A 19,070-nucleotide genomic window follows, 5' to 3' on the forward strand; every position below is an offset into this window, starting at 1 on the left:
TCATGTAGATATCGTGGGACCCCTGCCAGTGTCGCGAGGAGCGCGGTGCCTCCTAACTATGATAGACCGTTCACAAGGTGGCCAGGGGCGGTCCTGCTCACCGACACCACCGCCGATTCCTGCGCCCGAGCGCTGGTTGAAACCTGGGTAGCACGCTTCGGGATACCGGCCCACATTACCTCTGACAGAGGCGCCCAGTTCACCTCCAGCCTGTGGTCGGCTGTGGCCAGCCTGTTGGGAACAAAGTTACACCACCCACAGTCGAAAGGACTAGTGGAATGCTTCCACTGTCACTTAAAGTCGGCTCTCATGGCCTGCCTGAAAGCCCCTAACTGGGTGGACGAGCTTCCCTGGGTCCTGCTTGGAATCCACACAGCACCCAAAGAGGATCTGCACACCTCGTCGGCCGAGCTGGTGTACGGCACACCCATGGTCATCTCAGGAGAGTTCATACCAGCCTCAAGGGGGCAAGAGGAAGAACCCGCAGCAGTCCTGGACAGACTATGCGAAAGGCTTGGCAACCTTGCCCCCGTACCGACTTCACAGCACAGACAGATCCCGACCTGCATACCCAAAGACCTGCAGAACTGTAAGTTTGTATTCGTACGAAGGGGTGCACACTGGGCACCACTGCAGTGGCCGTTCAAGGTGATCAGTAACAATGGGTCCACGTACGTTCTGGACATTAGGGGGAAAGAGGAGGTTTTCACAGTGGACCGACTCGAACTGGCCCATGTGGACTTGGCACAGCCAGTTGAGGTTTAGGCACTGTGGTGCAGAGGCAGACCATCCAAACAGAGACTGATCCAGACTGTGGACAAAAGGCGTGTATCGCTGGTTCTGGGGTGGGAGGTGTTATGTGGCGACCCACTTTCTACACAAGCAAACCGGCTCACAAAATAGCCCACGCATGAGGAGAGACTTTTGTAATGCACCTCTGAAGTCATTTCCATCCGGAGTGGGCTGGAAGGAAACTGCTTAAAAGCCAGTGCCGCAAAGTTTTAATAAACGAGTCTCGAGTGCGACTTACAGACTGCGTGTCGTTATTTCTAGCTCTGTGTGTAGCACATCGCTACAACTTTGCATTTTTACTCACCAAGGTGAAGGATTTGGAGGATACTGAAGGTATAGTGAGGCATGCCAATGTGCTGGGGTATTTTCAGATTAAGAAGGAAGCAGTGCTGGGTCCTCTGAAAGGTATTAAGGTAGATAGATTTCCGGGGCCTCATGGCATATATTCCAGAATATTGAAAGATGCAAGTGAAGAGATGGCTGGGGCATTGACAAGGATCTGTTACATCCTTACTACCAACTGGCGAGGCCCCAGAGGACTGGAGTGCAGCAAATATTATGCCTTTGTTCAAGAAAGGACACAACGATAAGGCAGTTAATTTTAGGCCGGTGAGCTCCAAGTAATGGTCATGAAGGTATTGAAGATGATACTAAGGGATAGGATCCATGCACATTTGGAAAGGCCAGACCTGCTTAGCAATAGTCAGCATGGCGTTTTGAGGAGAAGTACATGTCCCACAACATGATTAGTTTTTTGTGGAGGTAAAGCAGTGGATATTATCAACATAGAGTTTTGTAAGATATTTGATAAGATCCCTCATGGTAGGTTGATTTAGAAAATAAAGATGTATGTGATCCAGGATAAATTGTAAGTTTGGATTTGGAACTGGCTTGCCCACAGAAGAAAGATTGTAGGGATAGACAGCTGCTAATCAGATAGCTGTTCTGAAACTGGTAATGGCCAGGATTAACAATCTATATTTGTATCCAAATCATTGATATAATCACAAACTACAGTTTTTTTGATACATATCAATGATTTGAACGAAAATATTGGCCGATTGATTCGCATTGTTGGGAGTGGGCCAGTGGTTAGAGTGGGAGTGTCAGGCTTTGACTCAAAAAAGGCTTCAGCTCGGAAGAGGCATTGGCTCCAAGTAAGTTGTCTGGGTAAGTTTCTGTTAGGTTTTCCTTTTTCCTTACTGTGTCAGTGGTAGTTAGTGTAGTTTAAATGGCCATTGTGTGTTCTTCATGCCAGATGTTGGAGTCTCCCAGGGAACTACATCTACCTGGAGTAACGTTGGAGAGAGGCGGAGGGTTCCGGCCCGAAACGTCGACCGATCTTTTCCACGGATGCTGCCCGACCTGCTGAGCTCCTCCAGCGTGTTGTGAGTATTACATCTACGTGGGGTGCATCCAGATGAAGATCCTTGAAGACCATGTTAGAGATCTAGAGCAGCAGCTGGATGACCTTCAGCTTGTAGAGGAGAGTGAGCAAATCATCCATTGGAGTTACAGGGAAGTAGTCATCCCCAGGAGGCAGGTAGCTGGGTGATTGTCAGGAGAAGGAATAGGAAGATGAATAGGCAGATACCGCAGAGCACCCTGTGGCTATATCCCTCAATGATGAGTATACCGTTCTGTATACTGTTCTGGGAGATGATCTTAAAGGAGAATGCCATGGAGACCAGGTTACTGGCACACAGCATGGGTTGTGATTCAGAAGGGAAAGAGGGAGGAGAGGGGAACGGTAGTGTTAGGGGATGCAATAATGAGAGGAATAGACAGAATATTCTGTGGACTTGAACGGGACACCCAGATGATATGTTGCTTCCCAGGTACCAGGGTCAGGAATGTCTTGGATCACATTCACAGCATTTTGGAAAGGGATGGAGAGCAGCAAGATGTCTTGGTACATATTGGTACCAATGACATGGGAAGGAGAAGCAAAGAGGTACTGAAGAGAGAATTTTGAGAGCTCAGCAGCAGGCTGAGATGCAGGACCTCCAGTGTAGTAATTTCTGGACTGCTACCTGTGCCATGTGGCAGTGAAGATAGAAACAGGTTGATTTGGCTGATAAATGCATGGTTGAGAAGCTGGTTGAGAGGGCAAGGCTTCAGGTTCTGAGATCATTGGGATTTCTTCTGGGGGAGGTATAGCGTGTACAAAAGGGATTGTGTTGCACCTGAACCAGAGGGGGCCAATATTCTCATGAGCAGTCTTGATAGAGCTGTTGGGGAGGGCTTAAATTAATTTGGCAGGGAGATGGGAACCAGAAAGAAGGGACTCAGGATAGGACAGATAGTTAATAAATGCAAAGATAGTATGCAGTCAGACTGTCAGGTAGGGCAGGCATATGATAGGACAAAACTGCAGCCAGCAGGGTGAGTACCAGTGCATTAGGAATGCAGAATAAAAAGGGTAGCAAGTACAGTGCTCAAAGTGTTATATCTCTATGCACAGAGTATAAGAAATAATGTGGATGATCTTGTTTCACTTCTACAGATGTCGGGAATGATGTTGTGGCCATCACTGCATTGTGGCTGAAAGTTGGTTGTAGTTAGGAGCTGAATGTCCAAGGTTACACATTGTTTTGGAGGAATAGGAAGGTAGGCAGAGGGGTTGGTGTGGCTCTGCTGGTAAAGAATGGCATCAAATCATTAGAAAGATGTGATATAGGATTGGAAGATATCGAACCCTTGTGGGTTGAGTTAAGAAACTACAAGGTTTAAAGGACCCTGATGGCAGTTATAATCAGGCCTCCAAACAGTAGCTGGGATGTGGACTACAAACTACAATAGGAAATTGAAAAGGTGTGCCAAAAGGGCAGAGCTATGATAGTCACGGGAGATTTTAACATGCAGGTAGATTGGGCAAATCAGGTTGGTAATGGATCTCAAGAGAGTGAATTTGTTGAATGCCTTTGTGATGGCTTTTAAGAGCAGTTTGTTGTTGATCCTACCTGGATTGCGTGTTATGTAATCAACCAGAGATGATTAGAGAGATTAAGGGAGAGGAACTCTTTGAAAGCAGTAATCACAATATGATTGAACTCAGTTTGAAATCTGATAGGGAGAAAGTAAAGTCTGACATCGCAGTATTTCAGTGGACTAAAGGAAATTACAATGGTATGAGAAGGGGAGTTGGCCAAGGTAAATTTGAAGGTGATGCTGACAGGGATGACAGCTGAGCAGCAACGGTATAAGTTTATGAAAAAAATGAGGGACGTGCTGGATAGGTGTATTCTTAAAATTAAGAAATACTCAAATGGCAAAACAGTACAACCATGGCAGACAATGGAAGTCAAAGCTAATATAGAAGCAGAACAGAGGCAGGAGAAATAATAATAGGGACAAGGAGATGGCAGATGAACTAAATGAGTATTTTGCATCATTCTTCACTGTAGAAGACACTAGTAGTGTGTCAGGTGTTGAAGGGTGTGAGTGAAGAGAAGTCAGTGCAATTACTGTTACAAGAGAGAAAGTGCTCAAAGAGCTGAAAGACCTACAGGTACCTAGGTCTCCTGGACCAGATAAACTGCACACTCGGAATTTGAAAGAGGTAGTGGTCGACATTATGGAGGCATTAGTAACAATCCTTCAAGAATCATGGTTCTGCAGGACTGAAAAATTGCCAATGTCACTTCGCTCTTCAAGAAGGGAGGGAGGCAGCAGAAACAAAATAATAGATCAGTTAGCCTGACCTCAGTGGTTGAGAACATGTTGGAGTCAATTGTTAAGGATGAGGTCATGGAGTAGCTGGTGACACAGGACAAGATAGGGCAAAGTCATCATGGTTTTCTTAAGGAAAAATCTATCCTGACAAGCCTTTTGGAATTTGTTGAGGAGATTACAAGTAGAACAGATAAAAGAGATGGAGTGGATGTGGTATATTATGATTTTCAGAAGGCATTTGACAAGGTGCCACACAGGAGGCTTTTTACCAATATAAGAGCCCATGGTATTACAGGAAAGTTACTAGCATAGCTAAAGCATTGGCTGATTGTTAGGAGGCTGTGGTTAGGAAAAAAAGGATCATTTTTTTGGATGACTGCCAGTGACTAGTGGTGTTCTGCAGGGGTCGGTATTGGGACTTCTTTTTATGCTGGATATCAATGATTTAGATGATGGAATGGATGGCTTTATTGACAAGTTTGCAGATAATATGAAGACTGGTGGATGGGCAAGTAGTACTGAGGAAACATAAAGGTTGCAGAAGGACTTGGACAGATTAGGAGAATGGGCAAAAAAAAGTGGCAAATGAAGTATAATGTTGGAAAATGCATGGTCATGCACTTTGGTAGTAGAAATAAATGGCGGACTATTTTCCAAATGGGGAGAAAATCCAAAAATCTGAGATGCAAAGGGACTTGGGAGTCCATGTGCAGAACACCCTAAAGATTAACTTGCAGGCTGAGTCCGTGATGAGGAAGGCAAATGCAATGTTAGCATTCATTTCAAGAGGTCTACAATACAAGAGCAGAGATGAAAAACTGAGGCTTTATAAGGCACTTCTGAGGTGTCACCTTGAGTACTGTGAACAGATTTGGGCTGCTTATCGGAGAAAATATGTGCTAGCACTTGAGAGGGTTCTGACAAGGTTCACAAGGACGATTCTGGAAATGAAAGGTTTATTATATGAGGAATGTTTGATGGATCTGAGCCTGTACACTCTGGAATTTAGAAGGATGAGAGGCTATCTCATTGAAACCTTTTAAATGTTGAAAGGCCTCTAGAGAGTAGATGTGGAAAGGATGTTTCCCCTGGTGAAGGAGGCTATGACAAGAGGGCACAGCTTTAGGATAGGAGGATGTCCATTTAAAACAGAAATGTGGAGAAAGTGATGAAATTCTGGAATTTGTTACCACAGGCAACTGTGGAGGTCAGGGCATTGGATGTATTTAAGGCAGACATTTTTAGGTTCTTGATTAGCCATGGCATCAAAGGTTATGGGGAGAAGGCCGGGGAGTGGGGCTGAGGAGGGGAAAAAATGATTAGCCATGAATGAATGGTGGAGCAGACTTGATGGACCAATTGGCCTAATTGTGCTCCTATGTCTTATCGACTATAGTCAACATTATGGATGACATCAAGACTGATGTTGTTGTAGAAAATGTACATGACTATCAAATAATATAGTGGGATGTAGATCAGTTATAGATATGGGCAGAGAAGTGGCAGATGGAATGTAATCCAGTCAAGTGTCATGTTTTGCATTTTGGGAGGTTAAATAGAAGTACGCAATTAATGGTACCTTGGGGTCCAGGTCACGCAAGTGGATAAAATGGGAAAGAAAAGGTAAAGAATGATTGCTCTTATTGGTAGGGGTGTTGAGTATAAGAGTAAGGAAATAATGCTGCGGCTAGATGAAACTACATGTAGGGTTCTCAGTAATATTAACTGTAATGTTAATTGTTAACTGCTAATTATACAATGGCTTCTCTGAAGTGTTATAATGAAATGGCTTCTTTATAATGTTATTTATGAGGTAATGTTCTCTGTAGCTGAAATGTTTGGGTTATAGTTATTGGTAACGGAGGAACTAACCAATGGAAGCTATGTTATTCTATCTGTATGTGTGGGAACCTGAGTCAGTGTGTGGGCTTTCTCGGGAGGAGAACCAAAGAGGAAGGACGTGCTGGATGCGCTCTGGTCGACCATCGTGGTTGGTCCCAGACAGTGGGTCGAGGAGGTCGGAGGAGATCAAATGGTGGAAAGAAGACCCCGTTAATTGAGCTCCAATGGTCATGCACAAAGTGGCTGAACTCTGATAAGTTTGGTGTCTTTTACTTTCCTTTTATATAGTATCTCTGTTAATTACGTAGTTCCAGTAAGATTTATAAAGTGTAATCTGTAAATCGTACATTGTGTGCTGTCTGATATTTTATGTGTGAGTTTGTATCAGGGTGCATTACACAGCAACTATGCAAACGTGAGACATGGTTTGGCGGGCGGACGGGGTATCCCCTAGACAAACACGAGCTGATAGACCTGAGCGTTACATACTGTTCAACCATACTTGGAAGATTGTGTGGACATCTGGTCATCCCATTATAGGAAGTATGGGGAGAATGTGGAAAAAAGAGAATAAGTGGTTTGCCAGGACTAAAGGGTATAAACTTTACTTGGGTTGTTCTCCTTGAAATGTCATAGGCTAAAGGGAGATACAATATAGGTTTTTAAGATTATCAGATCACAAGTAGGGTGGGAAGATAGAATCTTCTCCCCAAGTTAAAATATCAAACATCAGAGAACATCATTTTAAGTTTAGAGAGTAGGGATGGTTGTGACAAGTTAAAGGTGACGTGGAAGGTAAGTTTTAATTTAACACAGAGGTAGGTGCCTTGAATGGGTTGCCAAGATTAATCATGGTATCAGCCAGTTTGGTGGAGTTTAAAAGGTTTTTAGATAGACACATGATTACAAAGGGAATGGAGGGATGTAGATGAGAAACATTTGCTATAAATTAACATCAAGATCGGCACAAAACTGTGAGCTGAATGACCTAAAGACTCTCATGCATCACTGGCATTTACTACTGCAGTCAGTTGACACTTGGGGGACATCAGTAGCTTCCGTTTGTATCAGAACCATCAAACATGTCAAAAATGCCCAAGACATAGCACAGGAGTATTATCAAACAAAAATAACTGCTGAAGCAACACACAAAATGCTGGAGGTACTCAACAGGTCAGGCAGCATCTATGGACAGTCAAAGTTTTGCATCTAAACCTTTCACCAGGCTGATAAATAAATGCTGAGGCAATATTAGGTCAAGTGGGAAAAAAAGTCAGTTTAAATGGTTTGACCTTAAGGAGAATAGAATGGTGGAGAACTTCACAAGTCAGGCATCAATGGAAATGAATAAAAAGTTAACATTTCAGGCTGAGACCCTTCCTCGGGACCTTGGGCCTGAAACATCAACTGTTTATTCATTTCCATAGTCGCTGCCTGACTGCTCAGTCCCTCCAGTATTGTGTGTGTGTTGCTTTGGATTTCCAGTATCTGCAGAATCTCTTTTGTTTATGGTAGAGAACCAGGACAAGCAATAGCAGAATTTAATGCCTTAGCAGTTAAAGACACAGCAACTAATGGTGGATTAAATTCAGAGATAATGAAAAGATGAAGGTTATAGGACTGGTGAAGAATATAGAGATAGAAAGGAATAAAACTAGTGGCAGCAGGATCTGGATTCGAAATAATAAAAATGTAAATTCCCAGATTCTTACTGAGGGTTATCATTCTGAACATTAAACTACATACAACTGTGGAATATTACAATTTGAGGAGAAACATAATGGAAGTCAAAACATGCTACAAGTAATAAAACTACATAAAAAAATAGAGCAATAAACTTCTTCAAGCAACAATCAGAATAACCAGATAATTTTATTTAGTATTAGTTGAGAGAGAAATATTGGCTATAGCACAACATGGAGCTCCCCATCTGTTTATTGACAGAGTACTATGGGATCTTCTACAATCTGATGTCTTACCCAAAAAATGTAACCTTCAAAAAGATATCCTTTTGGCACTACTGTACTGGACCATCAACCTAGGATTCTGAGCATAAACCACTGGAGTAGGAATTGAATTAACAACTTCTGAATTCAGAGGCAAGACAGCTAACTTCAGAGCTGAGAAGGAGATCACTCAATTAATGGTGTCAGCACTAGGGGTTTGAAAGAGCTATTCAGTTATTTGTACGCTCTTGCTCTTTTATCACATGTGCAACTTTTGTTTATATTCCACTCCATCATTCAGGCGACACTTCACCCGTGAATGCGCCGGTGGCATCCATTGTATCCAGTGCTCCTGGTGGGGTCTCTTCTACACTGGTGAAACCCAATGTAGTTTGGTGAGCATTTTGTCAAGTACCATCACTCCGTCCACTGCAAAACAGAGGATCCCCCAATAGCTGCCCATTTTAATTTGACTTCCCATTCCCATTCTCACATATCTGTCTATGGCATCCTCTACTGTCATGACGAGGCCACACTCAGGTTGGAAGAGTGATATGAGCATCAATTTCTCTAATTTCCAGTTATTCCTCTCCCCCCCATTTTTTTCTTTTTCCTTTCCCCATTCTGGCACCCCCTCTCACCACATTTCTTCTTACAATCATCTCTCTCTTGCTCTTTCTTCCACAGTCCACTGTCCCCTCCTATTAGATTCCTTCTTCTTCAGCTCCTTACCTCTTTCACCTATCGCCCTCCAGCTTCTTACTTCATCCACCCCCCTCCTCCTCACGTGGCTTCACCTATTAGCTGCCAGGTGTACTTCTTTTCCTACCCCCAGCTTCCTATTCTGGTTTCTGTCTCTTTCCTTTCTAGTCCTGATGAAGGGTCTCTGCCTGAAATATCGATTATTTATTTCTTCCATAGATGCACCCGACTTGCTGAGTTCCTCCAGCATCTTGTGTGGGTTATTCTCTATTTTCCTCTTTATGCTTGTATCCCTTCCCTTCTGAAACCTTCCATGATCATCCTTTCAAAAAGCACATTCCAGATCATTCACTATCTAACTTTTTTTCTGGAAGCTTTACGGAATGTTGCTCCTCCACATTGAAAATTTTAAGCCTTGTACAAAAGTCAAGTAAGTCCTGTCATGTACAAGTAGCAGACTCCTAAAATAGTTTCTGGAAAAGAAGCTATAGCAGATCATCAATAAATATTTTCTTTTACATGCACTCTCATATACACTCCCTGACAATGCATATTATATTATAGATGTAACAAAATTTAAGCAGTCTTAACCTGAGCTGCATAATTGAAATTGTTATTGATCAGATTAACTACAGAAAACTGTGGATGCCCACTTGAAAATCAGTTCCAATCTACTCTGACAGTTCATGTAGAAGTTATCAGCTGATATTTGCTTCAAAAAGTTTAGCCGAAGAGACCATTCCAGGAGCTAGATGGGAAAGAAACTTTTGAAAACTTCAGACTTTAATGAACATATATTTTTTAATGAATTTGGTTTAAATATTCCAAATTCACTGTAAAGTATGAGGAAGGAAGATGTACTGCTAAGGTTGGGCTTCTGCTATGTAAAACCACCAATTCAAAGAATAAACTTTCCAATGCTATTAATAATGATTAAGTGCAAGCTCAATATCTGACATCAATTATCAAAAGGATACTGATTACATGAAATGAATACGTTCTGAGGAAATTTCTCATTAATATAACAGCACCTCGGGTGAATTTAAATATTTAATGCTGCTGTCATCAAAAAAAACATTAATAAGTAAAGATTATCAGTTATGTTAGCCAATCACATTGATATTAATTTATTATAAACTAAAATAAGATGCTTATGTACTGTATTTACCCAATGTTTCAATAAATTTATTATATATTATGACAATCACTATATGAGATGTCAGGGGTAAGTTTTTTACGCAGTGGTGAGTGCATGGAATGGGCTGCCGGCGGCAGTGGTGGAGGCGGAAACAATAGGGTCTTTTAAGAGACTTCTGGATGGCTACATGGAGCTTAGAAAAATCGAGGACTATGGGTAAAGCCTAGGTAGGTCTAAGGTAGGGACATATTCGGCATAGCTTTGTGGGCCGAAGGGCCTGTATTGTGCTGTAGGTTTTCTATGTTTCTATATAAAATAACTACTAAAGGAATTTCAAGATGAAGCACTTTCTACTTACCTGCCTGCTTCAAACGTAAACCATGTGGGGTCCCTTCCATATCGCCGAAGGGCACTAAGAGGCCAAGAGACCAGCTTTAGTCTCGGATTATGGATGTCCCAAAGACAGATGTTCTCGTATGTTATTTGTAATGTGCATTCTCCGTGCACGTCCAGATTGGGAGAGGGCATCAAGTATACATTGAACCTTTCTGAAAATATAAACCAAATAATTTAGAGCCACTTTCTTTTTTCTGATGCATATGAATGCATTCTATACTAGTTTTGCTTATTTCTCTGAAAGTTGTAAAAAGCAGAACTGATAGAATGGACCACAAAAACTAAGACCTCATACTTCATCAAAAACTATGAGATTGAATCAGTTGTAAAATGCTATTAAACCCAACACGTTTTATATTCTTAAAGTACATTGCACACAAAATATAAATTTTTGAGACAGGTATATTAATTAATGCATTCAAGGCAATTTATGAGTTCAAACTTTGAGATTATTTACAATGAATTCTATCTTCTGTGAAACATTATAGTTGCACTTCTTACATGGCTATTTGAAATGGAAAGCAACAATGTTATTCAAAAATACATAATTTTATTTGTAACACACACAAAATGCTGGTGGAACGCAGCAGGCCAGACAACATCTATAGGAAGAGGTACAGTCGACGTTTCGGGCCGAGACCCTACGTCAGGACTAACTGAAAGAAGAGATAGTAAGAGATTTGAAAGTAGGAGGGGGAGGGGGAGATCCGAAGTGATAGGAGAAGACAGGAGGGGAAGGGACGGAGCTAAGAACTGGAAACTTAATTGGTAAAAGGGATACCAGGCTGGAGGAGGGAGAAGATCATGGGACGGGAGACCTAGGGAGAAAGAAAGGTGGAGGGGAGCATCAGAGGAAGATATAGTGAGAGGGACAGAGGGAGAAAAAAAGAGAGAAAGGAAGGGGAAAAAATAATTAATAAATAAATAAACAAACAACAAACAAATAAATAAATAAGCGATGGGGCAAGAAGGGGAGGAGGGGCATTAACAGAAATTAGAGAAGACAATGTTTATGCCATCAGGTTGGAGGCTACTCCAACCTGAGTGTGGCTTCATCTTGACGGTAGAGGGGGCCATGAATGGACATATCAAAATGGAAATGGGACGTGAAATTAAAATGTGTGGCCACTGGGAGATCCTGCTTTCTGTTATTTGCATATTTATTAGTTTATTTCATGATTGAGTGGGCTGGATCCAAACACAACTTCTAAAATTCAACTAGCCCGATAATGCTGTCTCTTTCTTTTTCCATGTCTATCAAAGATCAGTTAAAGTTTTAGAGAGAAGAATATTGAACTGCAGTACAGTCATCCATAACATTGCGCTATATTCTAACAACACTGGAACACACTTGTTGACTAGGAAATGTCCTTGGAATCTAACATGGCTGACACAACACACAATTCGGTGACCTGCTTAATTAACCACACTTTAATAATATTTTTCACACTAGATTTTTATTTCTTCAGTCAATTTTCAAATATGATTCCTGCTCTTTATTTCTGTACCAGGCAAAAAAAAACTCTTCCAGTTCATCTTACTTTAAGTACCTGTATAAAATCTTCTCTTATTAACTTTAAAGGAAGGAAGAGCCCATGGTAAACAACCTTCTCTTATATCTGGGGTACAATTGCATCTTTGTACACCATAATAATTAAATATTCTTTTTGTCTGGAAGGGCCAAAGATGCATTCAATATTCTAGATATGATCTCAAGAACATTCGTATTTTAAAAAAATAATTTACATGCTGCATCCTAGATTTTGCATCTCAGCAATCATTTCAGTATTACAGCAACTGGAAGCTGTTAATGATTTATATCGCAGCCCCCCTCCAGCACCTCAAGAATATTTCAGTACTGCTTATAACCTATCAGTCTTCTCTTTGTCAATTCTTATAATCTTACACACAGTGGCCACTTTAGTAGTTACCTAATAAAGTGGCCACTAAGCGCATGCTCATGGCCTTCTGCTGCAGTAGCCAATGCACTACAAGGTTCAACATGTGTGTTCTGACCTCTAGAGCTGCAGTTTGTTTTGTATAAGCAACACATCCTGTATGTAAGCTACGTTTATATCATTTCCTGTGTGAGTTAATTTGGATTTCAACTTGAAGCACAGCGGTACTCGAAGGCAACAGACACTGCTGGACACGGTGAAGTTGGATTCATCCTTTGCAAGGCAAAGCTAACTCCCAAACCAGACCACACCTCAATTCTCATTAGACATTATCACGAGCACGTATGTCATCAAGGACATTTTCAAAGTGAGATCAGTTAAGGACCGTGTTGTAAAACTGCTTTCAAGACTAGCATCTGCAAATATCCTTCTTTATAAAAAAATTATTGAGACAATCATTTGACATTTAGTTTCGGTAGTTAAGTTTGACATCCTATGGATGCCACACAGGGAATGTTCTGGCCTCTAGAGCATAGTTGGGTTTGTAAGAAAATCATTTCCTGTACATGGGCTGTTTTTTATATCATTTTCTTTGCAGGTTAATTTGGATCTTGTTCTAAAGCCCACAGTGTAAAGATCCATCTCCATGCTTTTGAAACAGCAATATCTTTTCACTCTACTGTCTTTTCAGTGTGTATATCAAAACTATGCAAAGTTAAACACCTTCTCGAAAATCACCCAAGATGGAAGCCTTCTTCAGGGCTTTAAATTAGATCTTTCTTGTGAAAAGGTATTGCTGTTTCAAGAGCAAATAAAGAGCAAATGGAGATGGATGTCTTTCCACTGGGTGTTTAAAGTTGAAATCCAAATTAACCTGCATAGGAATTGATATAAAAAACTGCTTACTTACAGGAAGTGATCTTCATTCAAAATGAAATGCACCTCTAAAGGCCCGGACACTCCCTGCCTGGCATCTATAGAATGTCAAACTTAACTACTGAGACTAAAAGTGAAATGATCTTTACATTAAGTCTTTGGCAAAAGAAGGAAAGCCTCAGCGACTGGTCTTGAGATAGTCCTACTGCACAGTCTTTAATGGTTTTCACTTTAAAAATGCCATTCTTGATGATGCTCCTTATGGGGATCAGCAGTCAACGTGCTGAAAGCACCACTAGACATGTTAGCAAAATCTAATCTCAAACTGCATAAGGTCACATCCAATAGTGCTGAGGTTATGCAATGTTTCCCATTTGACTATCTGGCTAAAAGTCTACAGAATCTTGATTTTGGACAAGACCTCCCTCCTATGCAGCGTAGTATGTGTAATATTGATGTGACTCGGACACCGCTGCAGATTGAACAACCATGTTTATTCAACAGACTTCCATTTTCACCTCTCTGCGTCCTGACATCATACGCACTCTGACACTACGAATACTCACACAATACATTATACCCCTCTTCTCAAGATTTTTTTTACAACACTGTGAATTACCATAACAATGCCTCTAGGTACGCCCTTCCTACAGTGCAACAACCATGACATAAACTTAAAAAAATCTTAACTTCTTGTACTGTATTCTGCATTGTACCTTACAATACTAACAGCAATGTATTTTTTTTTGCTAACATAGACTAATAAACCTTTTATTTCACACCTTGGAACTTATAACATGTGTGACTTTGCCTCAAACTGTGTGAGACTGTATGTATGTCTAGTCTCTGTATCTAGCTGGAAGTTTGACCTGTCTCCCAGACCGTGTGTGATACAACTGTGACTGTGCTTGTCCTTCATCAGTGTCAGTCTCTCGAGTGACCTCTGTGTCCTTGCAGTCTGCATCACTCTTGGTGTCGTTTGTTTCCATGTCTGTATATGTGGAAATGTCCTGTGCATCTGTACGTGGAAACTCCCTCTCGCCTGTCTTCAGCAGATGCTTCCTGTTCCTCCTGTAGACTCTTCCATCCCGCGTGCGAACTATGAAGGATCTTGGTTGCTGACGTCTGTTCACAAACACAACTGGTTGCCAAGTGTCTCCTCTCTGTATTCTGACATTTTCACCTGTATGCAGATCTGGCAACTGTCTTGTATGTCTGTCATAGTAGCTCTTTTGCTTTATTTGCTTATACTTTTGCTTGTCATGTACTTGAGCATTACCTTCAGGAGTCAGTGGAGTTGTGGATGTTGGCAGTTTGGACATCAGACGACATCCCACCAACAGCTGCACAGGAGAGAACCCCACACCCTCAATCGGTGCGTTGCGGTATTCAAGCAGAGCAATGTAAGGGTCACCATTGCTGCTATGTGTCTTCTTGAGCATGTTCTTGACAGTTTGTACAGTTCTCTCTGCTTGTCCATTAGACTGAGTGTGCCCTGGATAGGAAGTAACATGTTGAAATTCCCAGCTTTCCGAGAACCCTCTGAACTCACCACTAGCATACTGTGGACCATTGTCATGAACGACAATATCTGGAATACCATGTCTTGAGAATATCGACTTCATTGCGGTAATGACACCTCGACTGGACGTGTCACCTAACTTGGTGATCTCGGATATTTTGAATAGTAGTCCACACAAAGTAGATATTCTGCACCATTGTCGTGAAAGAGATCTGTGCCAATCTTCTCCCATGGTCTTCCTGGTAGTGGGTGGGGAAGCAAAGGCTCTCTTGGATTGCTGTTTTTGTTTTCATTACAGACAGCACACTGAGACACAATGTCCTCTATCTGAGCTAACATGCCTGGCCAATAGAGAATGTCCCTTGCTCTTTCTTTACATTTCACTATCCCCAAGTGTGACTCACGAATTCTGTTGAGCATTTCCTGTCTCATTTGGTTTGGTATGATGAGTTTTGCCATTTTGAACATTAGTCCTGATGCATAGCTGATTTCTTCTTTAAATGTCCAGTATTTCTGCATTTCCTTTGGAACATTTTTTCTTTCTGTTGGCCATCCATTCATTGTAATGTCTCTTAGCACTTGCATTTCAGGATCATCTGCAGTCGCTTTCCTAAACATGTTCAACTTCTCTTCAGAGATGGGTAGCTGAGGTGTAGCCCAGTTGACTTCTAGCTCTCTTCTTAGCAACTCTTCCTTTTGCTCTTTGAGATAAGCACGGCTCAAAGCATCAGCGATGTACAGTTCTTTTCCTGGCTTATAGGTGACTGTGAGAGTGTACCTCGGTAGCCTGAGAAGCATCCTTTGCAGCCTCATAGGAGCTTGGTGGAGTGGCCTTTTGAAGATGCTCTCAAGTGGTTTGTGATCATTTTCAACCTGGACTTCTTTGCCATATACATATTGGTGGAACTTCTCACACCCATAAACTATGGCTAGTAATTCCTTCTCGATTTGAGCATATCGGCGTTGACAGTCCGTAAGTGCTCGTGATCCATACGCCACAAGCCTCCCATCCTGCAGCTCCTATTCCCTCCGAACTGGCATCCACAGAGATCGTCACCGGTTTATTGACATCATAGAACTTGAGTACTGGTGCATTGGTAACCAACAGCTTCAATGTGTCAAAACTTTTCTTTTGTTCGTCTTCCCAATGCCATTCAGTGTTGCTCTCTAGTAGCTTTCGGAGTGCAGCGCTGACCTCTGATAAGTTGGGAATGAATTTGGAAAGATACTGTATCATGCCCATGAACCTCAATAGTTCTTGCTTGTCTTTGGGTGGTGGTAGCTGTACCACAGCTCTGACCTTTTCATCATCTGGTTTTAGCCCATCAGCACTGAGTACACGACCTATGTATTTGATCTCTGTAGCTCTGATTTACATTTACTTGTGTCCAGTTTTAGGTTGTACTCACGTGCTCCCTCCAGGAGCTTCCTCAGTCTCTGATCAAGTTCCTCAATTGTATCACCCATATCAGCAAATCATCAATCATGATGACTACCCCGTCCAGGTCTTCAATCATTTGTGCCATGGATCTCTGAATACCTCTGATGCAGAAGAAATCCCAAAGGGTAGACACAGGAAACGATATCTCCCTATGGGCGTGTTGAAAGTGCATAATTTGGAACTTTCCTCATCCAGCTTGATTTGCCAGAAACCTTGATTTGCGTCTACTACTGAAAAGTATTTCGCATTAGGCATGCGGGAGACAACCTCTTCAATCATGAGCGGCGGATAGTGCTCTCTTTTGATGGCTTGGTTGAGATCTTGTGGATCCATGCAAATCCTCGTCTTTTTTCCTGTGACCACTGTCACCATACTATTCACCCAGTCGGTCGGTTCTATTTGTCTTGTTATGACTCCCACCTGTTCCATTCTGTGTAGCTCCTCCACTACTTGATTCCTGAGAACTACTGGAATCTTTCTCGGGGCATGCATGACTGGTGCAATAGTTGGATCAATCTGGATATGGTGCTTCCCTGGTAAACATCCTAATCCAGAAAACAAGTCATCAAAGTCTTTGAGAATGTCATTTTCTTTTTCAACACCATAGATTTGCTTCACCAGGCCTAGCTTTGTGCATGTTGCTTTGCCCAGTATTGCTGGGCATAGGCGTCTATGGTCTCTGTTGGTCGTTGAGCCCTGGTGAAAAACATATGTCGGATGTACGTAGGTTTTTTCTCGGCTCACAGTAATCTTGAAACCTTTTCTTCAACACTTGTGTTGCAAACTTTTATTGCCTCTTCCCCCACCACATGCAGAAACGTCGTACATTGCACTTTCTCCATCTTTTCAGCTACGCCGCCAGTGGTGCAAGACAGCTCAAACTTCTGGATCCATATTTTCCAGCTCTCAGCAAGATTACCTTGTAGGCTTCAACTCGACGGTGGCTGTAACTGTGACATCTTTTACGTGTCTTCTCTTCCTTTTTTTCTCTTCGCGATTTCTTCTGACACCGTGTAATATTGATGTGACTCGGACACCGCTGTAGATTGAACAACCACGTTTATTCAACAGACTTCTATTTTTACCTCTCTATGTCCTGATGTCATACGCACTCTGACGCTATGAATACTCACACAATACATTACAGTATGGACCTTGGACGGGACCTCCTTAAGTAGGGAATGCTTCCAAGTCAAATCCTGCTCTAAAATATGTCCAACCAGTGCCTTCCTGCTTTCTAGAAGGACATCCTGAGCAAAAACTAAAGGCATATATGATATTAGACAATCAAAGCAATGTGTCATTGGCAAAGTAATCGTTCTTTGATATATTCAGTATTCAAAGCTCTGTTTCACCAGAGACTTTAAAAACGTGTTCTGGAACATCAGAAGTTGCCGGTAGAATAGCCAATGGATTTGTTGTGGAGTCAGTAGGCGGAGCAGGTCTGCTTATCCTTCTCAAACCTCATTGAGTGCGATCATATTCCCAAAAACAGGGATAAAATTCCAACTGTATCAGGGCACCATCCTCTGTACACTCTAGAGAATGTTGTGCATGAAAATCTCAGGAGGTCGGCAGTTTCTTCCAGTTTAAGACGGTGCATGTGAGACGCAGCAATGCCATAATGGGAGCAAACAAATCTACTAACAACTCCATTAAATCACATCTTTTGTGGACAAAGATCACTGCAATCAGTAGCCTGTAACTTCCCTTTCAGAATTGTGCTTTTGAACTGCTTGTATGACCTAGCATTTTGGGATGTGAACTGGAGTCTCAGAAATGCAGCAAGGTTTTGTTGTGACCGGTACAGGCCAAATCCAGGCTCAAGAGCAAGAAAGGAGTCAATGCTGAGTTGGACTTGGTGCTGAATCAAAGTGGCAAGGCCCAGGTTGAAAAGTAAGGAATGTGCTGACGTTTGGACGATTTACGTGCCTGGCCAGATTGAAAAGATCTGTTTGTCAGTGCCAGAGGTGAGGGACAAGCTGGTGTTCAGATTGCTGCTCCTGGAGGTTTGCATGTCTTTGTGCTGAACTGAGGCTGTGGCCTGCAACTAATGGGTTCCTGGACTGGCTGCAGCAGTGAACTGGCTTGTGGCTGTAGACTCACTTTTCTGAACTTCAGTTCTGAGTTTTATTTATTTACTTTTTATTGATTGCACAATTTGTTCTTTTTTCACACACTGGGTATTGACATACATTTTTAATGGGTTCTAACAGATTGTTTTGTTTGCTGGTTGCCTGTAAGAAGACAAATCTCAAGGTTGTATATAATATATATATTTTGATAATAAGTAGACTTGAACTTTGAGAATCTGAGATACTCAGATCACCTTGCCTGCCGCCAACAAATGTTCTACAGTCAAAGTCACTTAGATCACATTTCTTCCACATTCTGACATTTGGTCTGACTAACAACTGAACCTTTTGATGATGTTTGCTTGCACTAGTGCATTGAGATGCTGCTACATGTTTAGCTGATCCACAAACATGAGAAAATCTGCAGACACCAGAAATCCAAGCAACACACACAAAATGCTGGAGGAACTCAGCAAGCCAGGCAGTATCTATAGAAAAGAGTAAACTGTCAATGTTTCAGGCCAAGAATCTTCATCCGAATTGGAGAAAAAAGATGAGATATCAGAGAAACAAGTTGGAGGGTGGGGAGGAAGAAGTACAATGTTGTAGGTAATAGGTGACACTGGAAGAGGGGGAAGGGTGAAATAAAAAGCTGGGAAGTCAATTGGAGATAGAGATAAAGGGCTGTAAAAGGGGGAATCTGATTTAATAAAGGCATCAGTTAGTCTTGCAAGACCATGGATCTGTGCCTGGAAAGTCTTCACTCT

General features: G+C 41.9%; 1 protein-coding gene across 1 annotated transcript in view; it reads right to left on the minus strand.

Annotated features, from left to right (window-relative positions):
* The window catches only part of LOC140208223 (docking protein 5-like), a 520,777-nt gene that overhangs the window by 171,990 nt on the left and 329,717 nt on the right, over positions 1 to 19,070 (minus strand). Inside the window, exon 5 of the mRNA XM_072276739.1 lies at positions 10,454 to 10,643. Within this exon, the coding sequence (XP_072132840.1) occupies positions 10,454 to 10,643 (190 nt within the window). The remainder of the gene's footprint in view (positions 1 to 10,453; positions 10,644 to 19,070) is intronic.

This window comes from Mobula birostris, chromosome 2 (genome assembly GCF_030028105.1).
Source record: "Mobula birostris isolate sMobBir1 chromosome 2, sMobBir1.hap1, whole genome shotgun sequence".
Lineage (NCBI taxonomy): Eukaryota > Metazoa > Chordata > Chondrichthyes > Myliobatiformes > Myliobatidae > Mobula > Mobula birostris.